This window comes from Mytilus galloprovincialis, chromosome 10, assembly GCF_965363235.1.
Source record: "Mytilus galloprovincialis chromosome 10, xbMytGall1.hap1.1, whole genome shotgun sequence".
NCBI classification, from domain to species: domain Eukaryota; kingdom Metazoa; phylum Mollusca; class Bivalvia; order Mytilida; family Mytilidae; genus Mytilus; species Mytilus galloprovincialis.
The window spans coordinates 3,963,477-3,987,125 of record NC_134847.1 but is presented as its reverse complement, the minus strand read 5'-3'; the positions used below and the strand labels follow the sequence as shown (position 1 = coordinate 3,987,125).

General features: G+C 32.1%; 1 protein-coding gene across 5 annotated transcripts; it reads left to right on the top strand.

Moving 5' to 3' along the window:
- The first annotated feature begins 4,896 nt into the window (after positions 1–4,896).
- LOC143049674 (uncharacterized) lies at positions 4,897–14,580 on the top strand. 5 transcript variants are annotated; one of them, XM_076223318.1, is made up of 5 exons: positions 4,897–5,047; positions 7,817–7,857; positions 8,281–8,365; positions 12,001–12,112; positions 14,083–14,580. In XM_076223318.1, exons 1-5 carry the CDS (start codon positions 4,963–4,965, stop codon positions 14,126–14,128), a joined length of 369 nt encoding a protein of 122 aa, XP_076079433.1. In that variant the 5' UTR covers positions 4,897–4,962; the 3' UTR covers positions 14,129–14,580. The 5 variants fall into 5 exon arrangements, 4 of the variants coding, with proteins under 4 accessions (XP_076079433.1, XP_076079435.1, XP_076079434.1 ...); XM_076223320.1 differs by lacking the exon at positions 12,001–12,112 and adding an exon at positions 10,937–11,048 and having other exon boundaries at positions 14,083–14,345; XM_076223319.1 differs by lacking the exon at positions 12,001–12,112 and adding an exon at positions 10,365–10,476 and having other exon boundaries at positions 14,083–14,345.
- The last annotated feature ends 9,069 nt before the right edge of the window (positions 14,581–23,649 follow it).

The following is a 23,649-nucleotide window of genomic DNA, read 5'->3' as shown; positions in this document are numbered from 1 at the left end:
TTACGATCCGATATCATCAGTTGTATTTTAAAATACAAATGTATCTACTAGCTAATGAGCATCAGTTAATGTTCTTGTCTGCATTGATTGAACTTAAAACCATTGTCTGATCGGTTGTCGGAAATTTTCACTGGTTGAAGATTATAAACCCTAGTTATCACACACAAAAAAATATTTTTTTTTTCGAAGATATGCATTTTCATCATGCAATTAAAAGACTGTTGTCAAGTACTTTTATTAAAAAAAAAGCTATTCGAACACACCTTCTCCGTTTTTGTGATTCATTAGATAGGTATTTCACTTGACCCCAGACATTTCATCTTTTTGTACTGTGATCTTTTTTGTTATAAAGTCAACCTGAAGCTTTGATATATAAAAATGATAAAATTTGAAGCGAGATGATATATCAAATACTCTTGCTTTATTCGTTTTAAAGTCAAACACGCCCTAACATAAAAAGGTGCACTCGATGTTATCTTTACGATACAATTGTTACCCATTTTTGGAATTTTTTCTTGAGTCACATAATAAAAAGGGCAGACACGAAAATTACTGATATGTTAAATTAAATCGGAGGTTATGCATTTTCTACATCCAACTTGATAGATACCAATGTCGTCGACTTGATATCTAATTGTCCTGCATTACTATGTAATAGATGAATTGAAAACTTATGCAAATGGTGTTTTAAAAAAAAAACACTTCGTAATTGAGAAGAAAATTGTCGATTTATTTGTTTCTATTAACTTTTAAATTTTTTGTTACTATAGTACATTACAGTATAAGCAATTATAGCCTTCTCTAACAAAGAGCTTCGATTCTTTTGTTCTATTTCAACTGGGTTTCCGCCTGAGACCGAATCCGAAACTTGGAAAACAAACACGACTCGATGATTAAAACTTATAAACTATACATGAATGTGCTATTCCATTCTCTTTGCTCTATCTTAAATATTTATTGTTAATGAGTATCAATCTAATTAAAAACCTATCTCTCATCGCTCCTGTTTCTGATATGTCGCGTGGGAGATCTAACGAAACCGGCTTTGAGGTCACATGTGAGTGAACTAAAAGTCATGAATTTATAAAGATATGCAAATGATTTGACGACCTATTAATAAGCCAATCAAAAAAGTTTATGAATTATTATGACTGACGATTTCGTCGTAAATAAAATGAGTTACATCCCTTTGCCTTACGTTAAACTTCCAAGATCGTGGAAGACTCAATTTCATTGGTCGAAAAAGACACACCTACAAGGTCACTCACATGTGACCTCAAAGCAGGTTTCGTTAGATCTCCCACGCGACATATCAGAAACAGGAGCGATGAGAGATCGGTTTTTAATTAGATTGAATGAGTATGTGCCAATAAAAATATTTGTATTTGTACTATACTAATATAATTATGTTCATGACGATTAACACCCAGTGGCAACTATCTCATGTAATTAAACCGTATAAAACAACAAATGAGAAATATAAAAGGGTGGCATATTGGGTTTATTGGAAATGTATACTGCCAGTCACGGGATAAACGCGGCAATAATGGATTTGAATATCAATTTAACCTTGAGTTTCAAAAAACAGATCATACAAGAGGACCCTTAATATGTTGTTTCAATGATTGTTGTTAACGTGAATGTCCCCCCCCCCCCTTCCGACCGTAGATTGCTATATATAACACAACCAAACGAAGGGAGGGTATGGGTGGGGTCCTCCATTTCTGTATACATTAACTCATTAGGTTATTTCTCTTTTCTTTATATTTGCCCATAATCTAATTTTTTTTAATATATTTTAATAATCCATTATTCTCTATTTTTTATATTTAACTGTTTTTGTCGAGCCTATGATTTCTGTCCCAGAAAGCTCATTAAAGGGATAGTGATCCAGTGAGTGAGCGGCGGTGGCGTTAACTATTAAACTTCTTATAAGCTTTATATTTTAAGGTAGAAGACTGGAGGCTTCATACTTTGTTTACAGATGCCTTATGTACGAAGTTTCCGTCTGCCATGTGTACATTGTCCTTGACATCATTTTCATGGTTTTAGTGACTTCTAGAAAAAAAAGTTAAGAGTTTTTTTGTTTTTTTTGTAATGTAAATTTCTCTCTTATTATGAGTAACAGGATAACTTAATTTGGTATGTGCGTACCTAATGCAAGGTCATCATGCCCGAACAAGGTTAAGTTTTGGTGGTCAAGTCCATATCTCAGATACTATAAGAAATAGGTCTAGTATATTTGGTGTATAGGCGGATTGTAAGGTGTACATATCCAACTGGCATGGTTCAGCCGTTATAATTAAGTTTTTGTGTTTTGGTCAGTTTTTCTTGAACTGTATGCAATAGGTCCACTATATATATGGTGTATAAAATGATTATAAGGTGTACATGTCCAACCGGCAGGTGTCATCTGACCTTGACCTCATTTTCATGGTTTAGTGGTCAAAGTTAATTTATTGAGTTTTGGTCTTTTTTGATACTAAATGCAATAGGTCAACTATATTTGGTGTATGGAAATATTTTATGATGTACATGTCAGTCTCGCAGGTTTTATTTGACATTGACCTCATTTTCACAGTTCATAGGTCAATGTCAAGTTTTTGTGTTTTTATTCTGGTTTTCTTATTACAACAAGCAATTATAGGTCAACTATATTTGTTGTTTGGAATGATTGTAAGCTGTATATGTTTGCCCGGCAGATATAATATGACATTGACCTCATTTTGATGTTTCATTAGGCAATGTTATGTTTTCATGGTTAAGTTTGTTTCTTAGATACTATAAGCAATAGGTAAAATATATTTAATGTATAGATTGATTGTAAGGTGTACATGTCTGCCTGACATCGTTCACCTGACCTTGACCTCATTTTCACGGTTCATAGTTCAATGTCAAGTTTTTGTGTTTTTGTTCTGATTTTCTTATTACAACAAGCAATTATTGGTCAACTATATTTGTTGTTTGGAATGATTGTAAGCTGTATATGTTTGTCCGGCAGTTATCATATGACATTGACCTCATTTTGATGGTTCATTAGTCAATGTTATGTTTTCATGGTTAAGTTTGTTTCTTAGATACTATTAGCAATAGGTTAACTATATTTAATGCATAGATTGATTGTAAGGTGTACATGTCTGCCTGACATCGTTCACCTGACCTTGACCTCATTTTCATGGTTCATTGGTCAATGATTGGTTTTCTTAGTTAAGTCTGTTTCTCAAAAACTATAAGCAATAAGTACGTCAACTATATTTAGTGCATTGAATAATTGTAAGGTGTACATGTATTTCTTGTTTAGTTTATCTGACCTTGACCTCATTTTCTTGGATACTGTTAAGTTTATGTGATAGTTATAGTAAAGCTTTATATTTAGGACTAGCAAAATAATATCAATGGTTAGTAAAGAAGGCAAGATATTTCAGCGTGTGCACTCTTGTTCTCTGTTATTTTTTTTGTTTTATGGCCATCTTGTTATCTATTCGTTTTTATATTTGTATAGTAAGTATATATGGTATCTTTTGTATGGTTGTGAAATTTGGGGTATGTTTCCTACTGATTCAGCTGCATGCAAGAAAAGAAATGACTATATTTTAGAAAAGGTTTTTTTCTCAGAATACTTCTGAAGGGTTACATAATTAATTTATGAAATACATTCTTGGTGTCAGAACTTGGTAGATTTCCTATTTATTTTACGGTTATTTTATCAATGTTAAAGTATTGTCATAGACTAGAAAATCTGCAAGAAGGATAATCATATGATGCCTATATTTGTAATAAACAGTTACATTTTTCTAGAGTCAATACATGGTTTTCAGTATAGAATTTATACAAAAAGAGATTCAATTACCGAATTTTAATCAAAAACTTGATACATTGTGTAAGTTTGTTAAAAATAAACTGTGTGACAGCTTTCTTAAATTTTGAAATAATCTAAGTATCAAAGAATGAACACTGACAATGGCAAACTGGACACTGATTTTTCATTTAAAAATTGTTTCCAAAATGAAAAATATTTAGATATCAGTAACTAGTTTTAAAAAAAAAGGCAGTCCATATGTAAATTTAGAATCAGTGCTCACCCATTAAGAATTGAAACTGCCAGATATTCAAAAAATCAGGGGCGGATGCAGGAATTTTCGAAAGGGGGGGGGGGTGCTAACCCAGGGCAAAGGGGGGGGTGCAGGGGGTGCAAAACATATGTCCCGATACAAATGCATTGATCGGCAAAAATAAAGGGGGGTGCGCACCCCCGGAACCCCCCCTGGATCCGCCACTGAAAAAATCGTGTTGATAGATCTGAGGGCTACTGTCTAAATCTTCCTATATATCTATCTTTCAGTATATTTCTAGCACTTGTTAGAATTTTCATAATTTAGACGATTCTTCCAAATGTTTATGGATGTTAACACAAGAAACCTTTACTATAATGGGAAAAAATAGTGATTTTATTGGTAGTTCTTTTGACTCAAGAAGAACATGTTTTGATTCTGTTGTTGAATATCAATGTGTTTGTTGTCTAAATTTTTAATTATGTTTGGGCTCTGATTCTGACTAGGGTTTATTTTTATATAAATTAATGATATATCTTTTATATTGTAATGTCTTATTGTTGAATTAATAACTTCTATCATTGTAATTGATTTATATGCTCATTATGGGCCCTGTAATTTGAAATATATTCTTAGTTATTCTTATTATTATATGGTGAAACTGAAAAGTCAAACACACCTTTGAAGACAAACGTAGTTTAAAGTAATTGAAACAGTATTTGTAATTCCATTTAAAAAAAATCAAAACAAAAAATATGTAGTTTGAAATAAACCAACTTGACTTTTATCAATTTTAAAATCAACATAATAAATAATAATCATATAAAAAGAATAATATTGAATTAACACTTTAGTGCAAATTGTGAAGCAGAGTTGTCTCCCATGTAACAAGTCGAAGGGCAGAACAAATATGAGTGCTATATACAGGGGAATTATATCAGTAGCAGACAAATTTGTCCCAGCTAAACTAGCCCCTTTTTGGAATCACCCAGCTGGTATGAATGAGAAAAATGTCTAGCCTTTAAGACGCATGCACTTTTTTCTGTCAATACTAAAAATTGAAAGGTCGACTTGCATCAAACAGTTATTTTGAGACTCACCAAATTATTTATTCTTTCAAAATACAAGTAACATTTAATCATTTTGTAGTTTAGGTAATCATTGTTCTGTATATAGCAACAGTGTGCATGTGCAGGATAAAGTTATACATTGTAGCCGTAGGGGGGTCAGAGGGGTCCTGATTCCGAAATCCTGGGCTTAAAAACATGAAATCCTTAGGTCCCTAATTTTAAAATTTAAATCCTGACATCCTGAGCTTCGAAAAAAAGAATTCCTGCATCCTGAAAGGATCAATCCTGAAATCCCGAGCTTAAACACCCAATCGTGGAGTCCCAATAAAGGTCAACCCCCTTCCCTGATAATCGCTTCGTTAAAATCAGTCATCATCATCTTCTTCTCTTGAATGCTGAAGTGTAAAATTTCCTGGAACTTGTGTGCAAACAGCTATGAACATATGGACTTAATTAAACATGTTAAAACAGCATATTGTCAGATCCAATTACATGTATAAGGATTCTGTTTTAACAGTCTTGCATTGTTTCAGCTTTAATGGTTTTCTATTTATTTATATTGAGAAATTTCGTAATGGTATTCCGTACAAGTTAACTGCATGACTGTGATTTTTAATTAAAACATTTTTACGATTTTCTCTCAATCTATCAAAAAATTCGCATCTTTGCCATGTTTGCTGAATTATTCATTCTGGAACAATATTTTCATTATCCTGTAATCAGCCAATTGTGGTGTTTGGATGTAAAATACTCATCCACACTTGCTATTTTAACTTGGATGGAGAGTTGTCTCATTTGCACTACCACATCTTCTTATATCTAAATACTGGAGTTTAATTTGTCTTTAAAAGAAAAATCACTTTTCAACAGATTACAGATTGTACCAAGTTTCAAGTCAGGATTTTTTTTCAGAAAGTCTCTATCTTATAAGCATAGATAATAACTTACCTCAAGTAAGTTTCAAGGGTAAAAAAAGTTATGCTACTAAGCGTGCACACCTAAAGATTGTATATATGTTACAGGCATTTTCTAAATTTAGGCCGTTTCTAAATTTAGGCCGTTTCTAAATTTAGGCTGTTTCTAAATTTAGACTGTTTCTCAAACTTAGGTTGAAGTGTTCAAACCTGAATCATAATATATTTTGCTGTTGCATTACCTTTACTGAAAAACCCTTAACTTTCGACATCATTGTGGTTCCCAATAAGCACACACGTCACACATGCATATCTTCTTTTTCATAGGTTCCAAAAATCAAAGTACATTATAACGTGATTAGTTTTACTTGTATCTTTTGGCTTATAGCTTTTCATTGACTGAAGCAGATCTGCCCATGACGGAAGATGCTTCTTTCGCAGGAGAGGCTTATCCTGTCAAAGCACTGTCATTTGTCTTTTGAATGCAGTTTGAAGAATTTTTTTTGCAGTTTTGGTTATTACATTTCATATTATCATAAAGCCTATAGAGATAAACTGTAAACAGCATTAACGTTCAGAAAATTACAATCTACAAATAAGACAATATGAAAAAAATTGTCAATAGATCCCTTATGGAGTTATTGCAATTTATATTCAATTTAAAAAAAAATGTTATCTTTTACAAAAAAAAAATTCCACTTCATTTACTGGACCACATAAATTCAAACTTAGCCACAATTTGCAATAGGCTATCTTGATTGAAAAATGTATCCGATGACACTGCCAACCATATATTTATTTCACAACAAAATACAGCCTTGTATAGAAAAACCCATATTGTAGAGGGGAGTTTGTTTCAATTTTGATGTACGAATTTAAAATTCTCATTATTTCTGACAGGGAACTTTAAATATATTGCCATATTTTATTTAAATGCAACACTTTCCGCACATTTTCTATTTTTTTTTATGGGTGATCTGCAGGTGAAATTTTCTATCCCTATCCAAAATACTTTCACTTCAATTGCAAGCGGCAGTCTAAATTTCTGTCCCTTATCCGGGTCGAACCCCTACAGAAATATCCCATGCAAATTATAACCAAATTGTTCACGTCTTAAAAATGCATGACATATTTGCGACTGAACAATGCTGAAAGCAAACAAACAGCAATCAGTCAATTAAAAATAATCTTTTTGTCAACAAATGTTTCGCTTTACTGTTTTGAATCTCAATTTCTAAAAAATCTATTGTGAATTTTGTTCTATTGATAGAACAATTTGTCTTTCTGCCATTTTGACAAAATAATCATAAATTCACTACTTGTATCTGAATTACAAGATTGAGTAAGTTCGCACTTTACATAGTTTAACTAATAAGAATATATCATATGACAAACAAACCTTCCTAGACATACAAATGCCAGATGGGTTTTGAAAAATAAATAATTCTACGGAACCATTAGTTATTTTCTTTGCAAGATATCGTGTTTTTGTTCACTTTTGTCAATGATATCCTTCTTCCTGAAACTGATCAGGCAATTTGTTGAATTTTGCTTCAAAATTTCAGTCAATTTGCAAAATGACTAGGTATTTTTAGTCTTTTTGTATTATGCCTGTCAAGTTTAGGCATTTTATAAATTGCCGGAAAATTCAGTCATTTTACAATATGCCTAAGTTTAAAAAATGCCTGTAACATATATATTGTCATGATGTTGCGTAAAATGTATATGAACATGATGAAAGATTACAGTACCATGCATAACCTTTTTTGTTGTTTTTTAGGTCCCAAGACTATATTTTTCTGGGCTCCATCTTTTAAATGGGTAAGTTGACTGATCTATTATTTAGAAAAACATAAAAAACAAACACAGATAAAATAACCAAGTAAAAATTAAAACACAGCTAGAGCGAAACGGGTGTCTAGCATACACAGTTAAAAATAGTTTCTTTGATGAGTTTAGCTATTCACACTATAACAACTTAAAACTTGTGTTTTAAAAAATATCTATAAAAATGGAGTTATTTAAAAATATATGACAATGTATGAAGTAATCTTTATCTTTTGATTTATAAATTGTATGGTTAGATATTGCTGGTAGTGGTATTGCAGACAATTCCTGCTCCCCCGGCTGAGAACTTTATCTATCTTTTGGTGTATATTTTGTAGGGTTTAGTTATTGCCGGTATAGCAGACATTGCCCGCCCTGCTGAAAGACTTGCTGTATATTTTGATGTATATTTTGTAGGGTTTAGTTATTGCTGGTATAGCAGACATTGCCCGCCCTGCAGAGAAACTTAGTCCACCACAGTCAACAGCCTTAGCAGCAACAGGTAAAAGAAAATTTGAGGTTAACATTCTCACTGATGGTAACCATAAAGTTTGAATTACATAATTATATGTAGAGCATGTGAGGGTGCATTTGACTCCATCAATAAAAACTGGCCATCACGAAAACCCAAAAGAGTGCTCAAAATAATCAATCAATCAATGATATGTAGATATAAGTTTATTCTTTTTAAGATCATCAAGGTTTTTAAAGTGCATTAAGGGCCCTTTATAGCTTGCTGTTTGGTGTGAGCCAAGGCTCTGTGTTGAAGACCTTCTATTGACCTATAATGGTTTACTTTTACAAATTATATTTGTAATCTTTACTGGAATCATGGCATTTGGTAATTTTTTTGCACAATGTCACCTTGTGAACACTCCTGTTCTGAAACTTTGTCCAAAAGTTGTTGTGCTGGGTAGAATTATTTTTTCTGCTATTCATGTTGACATGACTACTATCAATTTTGTCAGTTTTATTGGAATTAGACTATTTTTGTCCTTCTAATTCAGGTAGTGCATAACATTACAGGGAGATAACTCTGTAAACATCAACTAAATGTTTTGATAACAATTTATGGTTAAGGAAGTAAAAAGCTTCTAAAAGATCAAAATTAATGTTTGTCAAACTGCTATATATCCAATGAAATTTTTCTGATAAAGTGTTGTTGAATTTTTATTTTTAAATTTTAATATTTTTGTCAAAGAGTCAAAGTAAACATTTTTGTACGATAATAAAATTTTGTCATTGCATATATACTCCCTCAAAATCAATTTCTCTTCTGAAATTAAAATGTAAAAAGAGTATGTCTTAAAGTGTTAAAATCTCCATATTAAGGTAGATAGGGTGTCTTCCTCCATCTTAGATTTTAAAATACTAGAAAACAAGGTTAGATTTTTGATGAAATGTGCAAATTTTTATAGTAGTAGGTAATTCATGTGTAACATAGGAGGCAACTTAAATGCAAGGGCAGATAATTCAGATAGTGTTACTTTTACAATAGAATGTGTTAGGAATTTACCCATTTTTGCATGTAGCAAGAAAACGGGTCCAGTGACCCCATTTTTTTTTTCTTATCTGAAAGCATAATATTGGATCTATCTTCTCATACTTTATCCCAAAATTCTATGGTGTGGTTTGCGTTTTATGGCAGAAAATTGGGTTTTCCATGCATAATCCATACAAAATCTTGAAAATTTTGCACAACCTGTAGTGTGAAAATAAGTCAGTTGACCCATTCTTTTTATTAACGTTTTTAATCAAGCAGGATATGAACTACATTTTGGCAAACTATTAAAAGATTCTATGGATTATAATTTAGACACCCACTCTACCTTAAGTTTAATGTCCAAGTTCTTTCTCAGATTTCTAATTGCCCTACATTTCAATCCGTTTCAAACTGAAGTTATATTGCCTTCAGTAAAATTGAGAATGGAAATGGGGAATGTGTCAAAGAGACAACAACCCGACCAAATAAAAAACAACAGCAGAGGGTCACCAACAGGTCTTCAATGTAGCGAGAAATTCCCGCACCCGGAGGCGTCCTTCAGCTGGCCCCTAAACAAATATATACTAGTCCAGTAACTGTTTTGAATTATCAAGCCAACTTCAGGAATAATCAAACTTTAAAAAGATAGATCCTGTATGGTTTAATTGTTAACTAGGAAGTATATATTTGTAGATTAGTTATGGACATTAATGAAAATTTCTTTAAAATGACTGCACTCTGCCAGCATGAACAATATTTTTATTGAAGGTTTCTCTTTTGGCAAGCTGGTCATCGTTGATAATTTCACAATTTACCTGATAAATCTTGGCAATTACTGGCTGTTTAAACAATATTTTTGTTAAAGATTTTCTTTGCGCCAGATTGTCATTGATAGTTACTCTTACAATTTACAAGGTATTGTGTAACAAGATTTTGATCAAAGGTTGTATTTGAGCAAGATGGTCTTCTGTATATATGGTATAAAACCCTGGCTGTTTGAACAATATTTTTATTAAAGGTTTTATATGGGCAAGATGGTCATTGATAATACTTCCACGAATATGGCCATACTTTGTGTGTAACATATTTGTTGGGTGTACAGGACTGTTTCAGATGGGCAGAATTTTCAAGTAAGTCTTCAACTCTTGTACAATGATGAATCTTATGCCTTGTTGCAGGAGCACCTCATAAATAACCAGATACCATCAATCTTATCTAATCCAAACAGCTCAGCTTGACAAACTAAACATAGAAGTAGGTAGTATGTTCCAGTTTAAGCTACTAGTACAGAATGTAAAGGATTATGGGTAATTTTGGGGGATTCCTACACTAAACTGAGGCTAATGTTTTACCATTGGTTGATTATGTGTTAAACTGAAAATTGTGAGCCAATTAAAGCATTTTGACAAATTTTTTGAATTATTACCCATATTGCTTTAGATTTTAAAAATGAATGATTCATAAATTTTTGTATTAGCTTAAGCATGTTTATAAGCATGTCCCTTATAATGCTTATATACCTGTATTTAAAGTACAGATTTTCTAGAACTCTTTCTTGCTGACTGAGCAATAATTTTATTATTATTTAAGGTTTTATATGGGCACGATGGTGTTTGATTATTACACCAAGAATTTGGGCTCTCAGTCTGTGTAATGTATTTGTTGGGTGTACTGGATTCGTTCAGTTGTATAGAATTCATAAGTAAGTTTTTCAGCGCCATCTTACTATGCACTAGAACCACATATATAACCAGACACCAAATTTGTCTAATCCAAACGATACTGTTTCATGTCATTCTTTAGATGACCTGCCTTTTGTTGTTAAGTCTTAAGGGATTAAAAATTTTAAATCAGGATAAGACACACAAAAATGTCCAGCTGGCTCAAATCTTTTTTGGAAGCCCTGACGTCTAAAACTGCATTTTCTTTGCCATTAATTTTGCTTGTATATTTAATTAAGGTGGTATCTAACACTACAGGGAGATAACTCTGTAAAGTCAGCTAAACGTTTTAATTACGTTGTGTTGTAAAAGGAATATTAAGCTTCTCAATGATCAAAATTAGTGTTTGTCAAATTGCTATATAACCAGTATAATTTTTCTGACAAAACGGTTGGTTCAAAATTTTTAAATTTTTTATTAAAGTCTCAAGTAAATACTTTGACAAAATTTTATGAAAATTAAACTAGCCAAATTAATTTTAGTTAAAGTGTTGGGTACCACCTTAAAGGGACACAAAACAAACTTTATACTGATCCTATCTTTTTGACAACTGTCTTTGTTTTAATGATTACGTAAAAGATGAAATTAAGCCTTTCAAAATACAAAAAAAGGGGGTAAAATAATGGATAAAATTTCATTCACGACTTGAAGAAGTAGACCATAACAATTTTATTTATTTCACTTCCTTCTTTTACTTTCAAACACTTGTTTTACTGCACCATTGACTCTGGTAATGAAGATTTTACAGTAACTAATGTACATCAAACAGCTTGTTGTTGGATTAGATAAGGTTTTAGATGCTAGTCATTTCAGAATGAAGAAGTCACCAGGATTAATGCACAATTTCCATTTTATTCCTACAGGAATCGTTTGGGCCCGATACTCCACAGAAGTCACCAGGATTAATGCACTATTTCCATTTTATTCCTACAGGTATCGTTTGGGCCCGATACTCCACAGTTATTATACCTAAGAACTGGAATCTCTTCACAGTAAATATATTTGTAGGGGCAACAGGCCTCTATCAATTATCTAGAATTATCAAGTAAGTTTGGGAGCATGCTAAACACAATCTGATAAAATAGAGATCTATTGTCGAAGCTGTGCTAACAAGGATTTGAAAATGCACAATTCTACTTTCTGTTTGAAAGACCTTTCGGGATTCTCTGGTTTTGTCCTAATAACTCACACCTTCAAATATTTGAAAGTAGGAATTTCATTGGCTAATTGGTTATAATTACTTGAACAGAGTGTTTTCAGATACTGGTAAGAGTATTGGGAACCCAGGTTCATAGTGTTGTCAGTACCTTGTAAGCAAAGTATGGACACATGATCTTTATTTTAATCAGATTGCACTGTATATAACATGTCCAAAGGAGTTTTTAAATTTATCTTTTTTTCAATATTTTCAATTTTATTTTGTGTATAGTATGTATGCTGTATACATCTTTATGTAAAGGGTCAAGATAGAGTCCTCTTTTTACTGCATTTAACTAACAAAAGCTAGTTATTCTTAAGCAGAATACAAGAAATTTTTGTTATGAAGTTTAAATTCCGAATTTTATTTTAGGCTTTTAATAGTTTTATAAAAAATATAAAAATATTCTTAATTCATAAAAATCAGTTAATTTGTCAAAAAAAACCCAGCCTCTGCAGTCAAGTTTAGGAAATATGGCCCATACTATAAACTAGAACTTTAGAAAAATATAGACAGTTATCAATTATTTACTTTTAATATAGAATTCAAACAAGTATATTATCCAACTTTCTTGCAATATGTCAGATCAATTTAAATTTACTTATTATTTTTGTTAAAGTAATTGATTTGAAGACTCTACTAGGATATGTTGTATACTATTTTGTTTTGTTTTAGTTTTCAATATTTACAGATTGCTTATTTAAAAAGCTTGCACACCTTTAGCTTGCAGTAATAGGAATGTGAAATGGCTTTATGTTTGACTACTAACAGATATTTTCAGGTAGAGGTGATGGTCAACTGTGACTGTAGTTAACTGACCTCAACTGGGCACTGATTTAGACTGTAAGGGTTAAGATTTGATGGTTATTGCCGCCATCACTTAATTCTAAAAACTTAAAAATCATGTTTCATTATATTTCCATTTGAATCATAGTCCGCATTTCCGTTTTAGTCAGCTGAAAACAAAACCCTGATTATCATTATGATCAATTTTAAAATGCAATGGCCTATTCCTTCCAAAATTAAGGATGCTAAATATGACCAATAGGGTTGGAGAGTTTACATTGTAAAACAATTGGCATAGATTTAGATGAGTGATAGAGGCTTTTAATGCCACTAATTGTAGGTTTTCAACATCTTTGGGTTCAGTGCAATAATTTTATTAGGAACAATCAAAGTTGTTAATTTTGAGATAAATAAAAACACTTTCTATCATTTAATTTTGTGAGTACATCTTTTTTACTCTTTTAGATAATTATTAACTTTGTGTAATAAAACGCATGTATACCAATGATTTATTACATAACTGCTTTACAACCTATAGAGGTATTAGAAACTAACAAATTGTGTGTTGTATGTATTGTATAGTGATTTCAACATAATCAAGTTTTCTTCCATGAATTAATCAGAATAATATTATAAAGCGAGTAATATACATTAAATTTACAGACATGTTATTTTAAAACATGAAACAATTTATCAAAATATTCAACCAGAAAAAATTGTTATAGAAATAAATAATCTGTAACAACTTAAATGAGTATTTGTCGTTAGAAGATCTTCATTTTGTTCTTAAGTGGAGGGGTAATCATTGTGACCCTGTTTTTGTAAAGGAGTCTTTTAAACCATTTATTTTATCATTTTTCATAATGATAGTAGATGAATCCATGGTTAAATGATTATTCAGGAAGAGACTGTGGTAAATGTGATATGAACATAATCCTAGCAAAAGAACTAGACAAAGATGCTGAGCAGAATTTTTTATTTTTTGTTATGATATTTTGATATTTATACTAATTGTTGCACATATATTTCAGCCATAGAAGATCATTAGCAGCACAAGACGCAAAAGTAGAAAAATGATGAACTGAAGATGTGATATCTAGTGTGATTTAGTGACAGTGTACGTGTGATAGAGAGAATGGATTATTTCCCTTGGCAAAGTGTGACAAGCTATCTCCCTTGTCAATGTCGCCATATATTTTTTTGTTCAGAACATTTCCCTTGGCAAAGTGTGACAAGTTATCTCCCTTGTCAATGTCGCCATGTATTTCCTTCCTTTTGTTCAGAACAATGAGAGAAGAGATGATCCTGACTGAGTTATTTCCCTTAGTAAAATTTAAATGAATTATCTCCCTTGTCATATCTCTGAAATTTATCATTTTGGTCTTCAATTCAAATCATCTGTTTTCTTTTTAAAAACTCCCTGATTGATGCAACGTCTCACTCTTTTACAAATCATTATTTTCAAACTTACAAAACTTGTTTTAATTTCTACATTTAAGAGTAAAGCTGTACTTTGAATGACTGTTTTATGTTTATATGAAGGCTTTCTTTTAGATGTTACTGTTTGTTTTTGTGTGTGTGCATGGTTTTTATGTTTCAAGACTGGAATAATATTTCCAATACACCAGATATTGCTGTTTACAAATGTCATACAGTCTTTTTAAATTTTATTTTATTTTATTGTTTCATCAGTTAATTTTACCAGATACTGTTGTCAGTGGCGGATCCAGGGGGAGAATCCTGGGGGTTGGAAAACCCCCCTTTTTTTTAGACAATCAATTCATTTGAATGGGGACATATAGTTAAAACACCGCCCCTTTCTCCTGGGTTGGGAACCCCCCCTTTTTCGAATGGCTTGATCCGCCACTGGTTGTGTTGTATTGTGAAAGGTGACACCATTCTCTCTTAATATGAAATTCTGTGATAATAAAAGTTAAAGGATCCATTAAGTGTAATTATTGTATTTCCTGTCGACAGCAATATAAGGTGTATAATTAAGATAATTTAAGACTAAGAGCTCAGAGTTCCAAATCAGCAAAACTGTTATATGTTATGTTTTATATTAATCAGTTTTTTTTATTGTATTGTTAAATACTGAATTAAAAAAAGACAGTTTTCTATTCTCTGTTGATAACTTAGTTTGATTTGTATAAAATGAAAAACCTACTTATCTGTAAAGTTACAAGACATACCAATTTATTGGTATTACAGATACAAACATGGTCTCAAAATTTTACTGTTTTAAGATGCAACAAACAGAATGTGTGATACACTATTAGAATATCAGTATTCAACTCCATTAATATTTTATTCTTATAAAACACATAATTTGTTAATACCTACACAGTATATATATAAGAGGAGAAAAAAAGGGGGGAGGGGGTATATGTCAATGAGACAGCAACTCATTAACACAAACAAAAGACATCTAGAGGTCAACAAATAGTTTCCAGCAAACATCTATATACTGGTAATTTGTCAGCTTTAAATCATCCTCTGACAGTGAAGATGATGGACAATACATTTGTTTTTAACATCCAGTTGAAAATTAAATGTTAATGGGATATGAAAATGAACCCTGCTTTATACAAGACACCAAGCTGAATTTGTATATGGCCTCATAAAAAAATTTGCGATCATATAATGGTATGCATTGTCATTGGTTTCCGGACAATAACTTTACTTTAAGTGAATGGATCTCTAAGAATTTTTTTTAGAAGGTTTAATACCACAAAAGGAAGGTTGGGAACTCGGGATTGATTTTGGTGATGATGGTCCCAACCATTTAAAAAAAAGGGGGCCAAAAACAAGCATTTTTCTAGTTTCAGGATAAAAACTTGTGTAGAAGTATTTTGATTGCTCTGAAATTGAACTACACTGTGTAATACCACAAGTTGAAGGTTGTGATATATTTTAGGGGTTATGGGCCAGCAGTCTAGGAATTAAGGACCAAAAAAGGGGCTAAAAATGCGTTTTTCTAGTTTCCAGACAATGGCTTGTGTTTAAGTGTATGGATCTCTCTGAAATTGTACTACAAGGTTCCATCCTACAAAGAAAAGGCTGGGATTGAGTGTGGGGGTTATTGCTCCAGGGGGGTCAAAAAGTTGGGAGGGGGATTTTTTTCCAATTTTTTTTAAGGGATTCATATTTTTTCAAAAATTTTCAAATATTTGAAAAAATTCAGAAGAAATCTACAGTTGCTCAGTATTGCGCAATAGATTTGTAAGATCTTTGACCACATTTATTTTGTGTCAGAAACCTATATTATGTCAAAAATTTGATCACAATCCAAACTCAGACAGTATCAAGCTTGAATATTGTGTCTAAATTTGCCCCAACTGTTCAGGGTTCGACCTCTGCGGTCGTATCAGGCTGCACTCAGCAAAGCATTTTATTAACCTGATAGATTACAAGCTTGCAGTATGCAGCAAGGAATGTCACCTACCCAGATACACTCAAAGATAAAAAATCTGGATGTTCATATCTTGTTTGCAGATAACTTCATGTTACAAAGTTTCCATTGTCCTTTACCTCATTTCATGGCTCAGTGACTGCTTGTGAATTTCTCACTTGCTTTGAGTAATAGTATATAGGATATTTAGCATTTTGGATACCTAATTTGTGTAATTAACTAGTTTTCAACCCAGAATACTGCAACTTCACAGAAAGGTACATATGCTATGGAATTGTTTCAGTATTTTTTGGAACATTTTCCTATGGCAAGCCTTTTTGATATTTATTCTTACTTCAAGATATCTCATAAACTTTATAAGATATCTTATATAGTTTATAAGATATCTTATATAGTTTATAAGATATCTTATATAGTTTATCAGATATCTTATATAATTGTCTTTACAAGATATCTCATAAACTATATGAGATATCTTATAAACTATACGAGATATCTTATAAACAATATAAGATATCTTATAAACTATATAAGATATCTTATAAATTATAAAAGATATCTTATAAACTATATAAGATATCTTATAAATTATATAAGATATCTTATATAAAAATGGTTTATAAGATATCTCGTATACTTTATAAGATATCTTATAAACTTTAGAAGATATCTTATAAATTTAAGGAGATATCTTATTTAACATGAAAGAGATCTCATAAAAATGAAATTATATCAGATATCTTATATATTATAGGAGATATCTTATATATTATAGGAGATATCTTATATATTATAGGAGATATCTTATTTAGTTTATAAGATATCTCATAAAGTTTATAAGATATATCCTAAAGTTTATAAGATATCTTCTTAAGTTTATAAGATATCTTATATAGTTTATAAGATATCTTATATAGTTTATCAGATATCTTATATAATTGTCTTTATAAGATATTTCATAAAGTATTTAAGATATCTTATAAACTATATGAGATATCTTATAAACTATATAAGATATCTTATAAACTATATAAGATATGTTATAAATTATATAAGATATCTTATATAAAAATTGTTTATAAGATATCTCATATGCTTTATAAGATATCTTATAAACTTTAGAAGATATCTTATAAAGTATATAAGATATCATATTAACTTTATGAGATATCTTATATAACATTCAAGATATCTTATATAATATATGAGATATCTTATAAAAATGAAATTATATAAGATATCTTATATATTAAAGGAGATATATTATATAAGATATCTTATATATTAAAGGAGATATCTTGAAATTCGAATAAATAGTAAAACGGCTTGCCATATTTTCCAGACTTAGGAATTTTTGAACCAAATTTATGAAAGAGTTTTTATACGACCATAAGAGATTTCCGTTCGTACTTTTTTACACGACCATAAACAAATGTCCGTTCCTATTTAATGCTATCATGTCGTTGTCATCGTCCTAAGACACACTTGATTTCAGGACAATAACGATCAATAACTTAAGTATAATTTTATTGTGCATTTATATTTTTTGGGTAAAGATCGCATGAAATGTAATCAAAAACCAATGGTACTGACTTGATATATAAATCGTCAAAGGTTTAATACTACCTTTGATATACACAAAATATAGTGCATTAATTGTAGCATTCTATACTTACTTTCCATGGACATTTCCAGTTTATCAATGAAATATATGCTCAGGTATTCAAGTTACAAAATGAATTTATACTTTTCATGAAAATTACATAAGTTTTGGAAGGTGCAGGTATCGTTAAAAATTGGAATTGTCTTCCTTTGTCCAGAATTCTTGTAGATCAACTACAACCAATGCAAGATTTAATTTTACTTCCCGGCACCGATAAATTGACTCATGAGTGAGGCTCAGATCAAAATAGTTACAAAGAGCATTGAGGACCCAAAATCCCCAAAAAGTTGTGCCAAATACGGCTAAGGTTATCTATTCTTGGGATAAGAAAATCCTTAGTTATCCGAAAAAAATAAAGTTTTTTTACAGGGAATTTATTAAAATGACCATATAATTGACATTCATGTCAACACCAAAGTGCTGACTACTCGGCTGGTGATACACTCGGGAACACAATGTCCACCAGCAGTGTAAATAGCTATCAAAGGTACCAGGATTATAATTTGATACGCCAGACAAATTAATCAATACTAAGGTTTGAAGGGTCCAAAATTAAACTAGCATCAAGCTTAAATATTGTGTCCAAACTTACCCCAATTATTTAGGGTTCGACCTCTGAGGTCATATAATGCTACGTTGGGCGCAACATTTTATTTGTAATCAATTAGTGTTTTACCTAGCTCCCTGAAACTTTACAGAAAATTACTCATGGTTAAACATACGGAACTGTTTGTAGGAGCTTAGTAATTTTTCAGTAAAATCAAGTCACAAATATTACAATCAACCCATTGAGACTAGCCTATTGTATTTTGTGTGGAATGATTGACAATGTCGTCACAATGAGACACCTATCAAGATAAAGTCAGTCACACCTTTTTTATCTAAAAAGTTCTGAGTCAAATGCTTTGTGCTAAGTTTCATATTGGGTTGCATTCATTTTGTAGACAATAACATTTTAATACATGTACATACTTTTAAAATTGTACAGTGTATATGCCATTTTGTTTTACTATATTGTTCTATCAAATATTTTTTTGTTATTGACAGTCTTTGACAGATCTATCAGGGCCGTAACTGGGGTTCGAATTCAGGGGAGGCAGGGGTTTGTGGACCGCCGATTGAGGCCCCCCAGATAGCGCCGATTTTTTTTCTCTCAGTCAATGGCTAAAAATGACCCGTTTCCCTTCGATTTCTTTACTTTAAGAAACGTCAGTTTTGCTTGAACCTGGAAGCAATTTTTATGCAAAAACAAGCTGAGATTGCTGTTCGGGGTGACCCAAGGCTCCGTCTTGAAGACCTTACTTTGACCTATAATTATTAACATTAAAATTCATCGTGGCCGTCGATTTTTCTCTCTTAGTAAAATGGCTAAAAATAACCCGTTTTCCTTCGATTTCCTGACCGTGACTGTAAGAAACATCAGTATTGATGGATCCTGGGAGCAATTTTTATGCAAACAATTATTATCTGTATTTAAAGATATTTTTGTTAGAAATCAAACTGGTAAGTTAAAAAAAACCATATAAAGCAAGATTAAAGAACGCAAGATTTTTTTTATAGAGGACCTTGAATTTCAATATTGTTGAAATCTGAACAGACATGTTAATAACTACAACCAGGTACTTTCTATGCTAGTATATACTTAGTATATATAGAAAGTCCCTGCTACAACAAATGGGAGGTATTGACCATAATCTTCTCGTACGATGGGGACACGTTAAAAAACGATCCAACAGCTGATTCAGCCGGCAATGAATTTCCGATATCTTTTAAAGATTCAAACTACAAAGGTAACTTCCTCTGCTTAATTGAGCCCCTAAATAAATGTGAATAGTTATGTTTTATTCAAAATTGTCGAAAGCAAAGTTTCATATGTGTTCTCGTACGAATACTGAATAACAGACGGACGGCCACACGAAAAAAATAGATAAAATGAATACTGAAACGGTTCACTTTCGATCAAAAATCCGGAAAATGACAGACATGATAACAATGTTAAAACTGTAAACTAGTGTTGTTTATAAACATATTTATTAAAGTTATGTACACCGGTATGTAAACATTACCACGTGTATTTGTTTATAAAATTACACGTGTTTGAAAGTATATAATAGGTTAAATGTTTTTCATTGGTCGAGTTAGAACTGACCATAATATTTGAATAAGGTCATTTCAAATATTTCGTGCTATACTTTTGGCGGTTTTGTATATTAAAGATTATTGTCATTCGAGGTTCGCTTTTGGTGCAGTAAAGTTGTAAGCTTGTGCTTAACCTGAGTATGTCTGAGAATAGAGAAGGAAGTCCAATGTCCGAAGGTGAGACTGAGCATTCACACATTTCAACCGGTAAATCACATAGTAGCAACCACATAGTAGAAGAGCGACGTGATTTAGCTGATACTTTTGAACTTTTTAAAGTATATTTTGACAATAAGCTTGTAGATCTTAAATCAGATTTGGTCCGTGAACAGGACGTAATTTCCAAAAAGTTAAAGGAAGAGGTTTCCCTTAAATTCAAGCACGAGGGCAACAAAATACAATACAAATTTAACGAGGAAACTATTACCGAGTTAAACAAGGTTTATAGCTTTGTTCCCCGTTCAGAAACCAAGGTGTCACGTATCATCATAGACCTCATAGAAAAGGTTAATGGCAGAAACAAACTGATACGCATAGCAGATACTTCAGCCGGTGGTTGGGCTACTGTCAGAGAGTATGAAGCAAATGTTATCGCTTCAGACTCTGAAGATGAGAAGAAAATCCGCCAGGCGGAGTCCAGAGCCATGCGTTCGACTAAAGACAAATCCCGACGCCCAAATCCCTACAAGACAACTTCTAGACCGGCTCCCGTTGAAACTGCTCCTAATCCTTATTATTCCAATCAGTATCATCGTCAGAACCCGCCGCCCTTTCGAGCTGGCAGCGGGCGGCGTGAGCCGTCCCAGCACGATATGTGCCATGCCTGTAAACAATTTGGCCACTGGAGGAAGAACTGTCCACTTGTCAAACGCAACCAGTTCAACTTCAACAATACACAACAGAACAATTAACAATGAACAGTTAGTTAATGATAAGTATTTATATTTATTTTCTGAATTTGATAGTGATTATTGTTTAAATCATGATATTGAGATTTTGCTTAGACAAGTAAGATTTTTTGAAAATTTCAAATCTAACACGGGTATTTTCTCTGGTGTAAAGGGAAGGTTAGCCAAAAGTATTCAGTACTGGGAGCATATCGGTGCTAATTCATTTATTTTAGACACACTGAAAAATGGTTATCTTATTCCATTTATTGATACTCCTTCGAGCATGTACATGAAAAATAACAAATCTGCTCTTAAGAATGAAGATTTTGTTAGCAAATCTGTAAATGAACTTGTTCTTTCAGGTTGCGTCATTGAGGTCCCTTTTCAACCTTACATTGTGAATCCGCTTAGTGTAGCTACTCAAAAGTCTGGGAAAAGGCGTCTAATTTTAGATTTGAGCACTTTGAATTTATCAGTGAAAAAGGAAAAGATTAAATTTGAAGATTGGAAAATAGCTGTGCAATACTTTCAGAAAAATGATTATCTGTATAAATTTGATTTAAAGTCTGGTTATTTTCATTTGGATATATGTCCACAGCAGCACACGTATCTAGGTTTTTCGTGGGAAGATAAATTTTATTGCTTCACTGTTTTAGCATTTGGTCTTTCAACGGGTCCTTACATATTTACAAAGTGTCTCAGACCATTGGTCAAGTATTGGAGAAAAAATGGTATAAAAATAGTTTTATATCTTGATGATGGATTTGGTATGAATAACGAAAATAATGAATGCATCAAAGATGCTGAATTTGTGAAACAATCACTTTTGAGTGCGGGTTTTCTTCTGAACGAAGAAAAATCAGTTTTTACTCCTGTACAGAAGTTGGAGTGGTTGGGAATCATTTGGGATTCATGTAATTTCACTTTATGCATTCCTCAAAGGAGAATTGACGAATTATTTCAATCTATTCATAATGTTTTCAGAGAAATTCCATATATTTCTGCCAGAAATTTAGCCCAGGTAACGGGTAGAATTATAAGTATGTCTCCTGTGATCGGAAATATTACTAGAATAATGACAAGATATTGCTATATGTCTATTGAAAGTAGAATGTCATGGGATAGTTATTTAGTTTTAGAAAGTAAAAGTTTTGTGATATCAGAATTAAAGTTCTGGCTTGATAACATTGCTAATGTAAATTTTAAAACATTAAATCAATATAGTCAGTCACATGTAATGGTATATTCTGATGCTAGCAGCATAGCTGCCGGAGCATGTACAGTAGAGTTGGAAAGTAAAATTTTTCACACTATGTGGAAATCCACTGAAATGTTAGAGAGTTCCACGTGGAGGGAACTAAAGGCCATAGAATTGGCGTTGATGTCTTATCAACATGCATTTGCGGGAAAATCCTTAAAATGGCTAACTGATAATCAAAATTGTGTCAGAATTGTTCAAGCAGGAAGCATGAAAGAAAAACTGCAAGATATAGCAATTTCCATTTTTTCAATTTGTTTACAAAAGGGAATCTCCATTAACATACAATGGATTCCGAGAGGTGAAAATTCGAAAGCTGATTATATCAGTAAAATCCTTGATTATGAAGACTGGGGAGTCTCAGAATTGTTCTATACTTTTATTAACGACCTTTGGGGTCCTTATACAGTCGATCGTTTTGCTAGTTCTCGTAACACAAAATTAGAAAGATTTAACTCTTTATTCTGGAATGTAAATACAGAAGCTGTAGACTGTTTTACTCAGAATTGGTCTGGTGAAAACAATTGGATTGTACCACCTATTTACTTAGTATTGAGAGCTATAAAACATGTAATTGCTTGTAAAGCTAGAGGTACTTTAATTGTACCAAAATGGATATCTGCGACCTATTGGCCTTTCATTTTTGATAAAAATATGAATTACAGAGATTACATATCTGATGTTATTGAATTTAAAAATACAAGTGGTATTTTTGTCAGTGGTTCTAATAGACAATCCATTTTTGGCACTGAGCCTTTTATTGCTCCAGTATTGGCAGTGAAGTTAGATGCGACAAGGATAACAAGGCCCTAGTGCACTATTGTGTAATGTAGCTGGCGAGGTTAAAGTTGCGAGGCCCTAGTACACGAACGTGTATTGTAGCTGGCGAGGTTAAAGTGACGAGGTCCTAGTACACGGATGTGTATTCTAGCTGGCAAGGTTAAAGTTACGAGGCCCTAGTACATGAATGTGTATTGTAGCAGGCACGGTCGTTGTTGATAAGGCCCTAGTGTGTATATACATTGTAGAAAGCATGGTTGTATTCAACACGGCACTAATGTATATAGCATTGTAGCTGGCATGGTCAAATAAATATTGGACAAGGTCCTGTTATGTTAACAGTGGCATGGTTCACTTGTATATAAGTTTTTAATACTTTGACATTTTATAATGTTTGTTTCACGATTGCACATTTTTCAGATATTTTTCGAGTTGGTAGATGGAAACAGGATTCAG

Bases quoted from the DNA above. Each gene is read 5' to 3' on its own strand.
- LOC143049674 (XM_076223318.1), top strand. From the start codon at position 4,963: ATGAGTGCTATATACAGGGGAATTATATCAGTAGCAGACAAATTTGTC. The intron at 7,858-8,280 runs GTAAGTTGACTG...TATATTTTGTAG, and splicing joins GGGCTCCATCTTTTAAATGG to GGTTTAGTTATTGCTGGTAT. The intron at 12,113-14,082 runs GTAAGTTTGGGA...CATATATTTCAG, and splicing joins CAATTATCTAGAATTATCAA to CCATAGAAGATCATTAGCAG.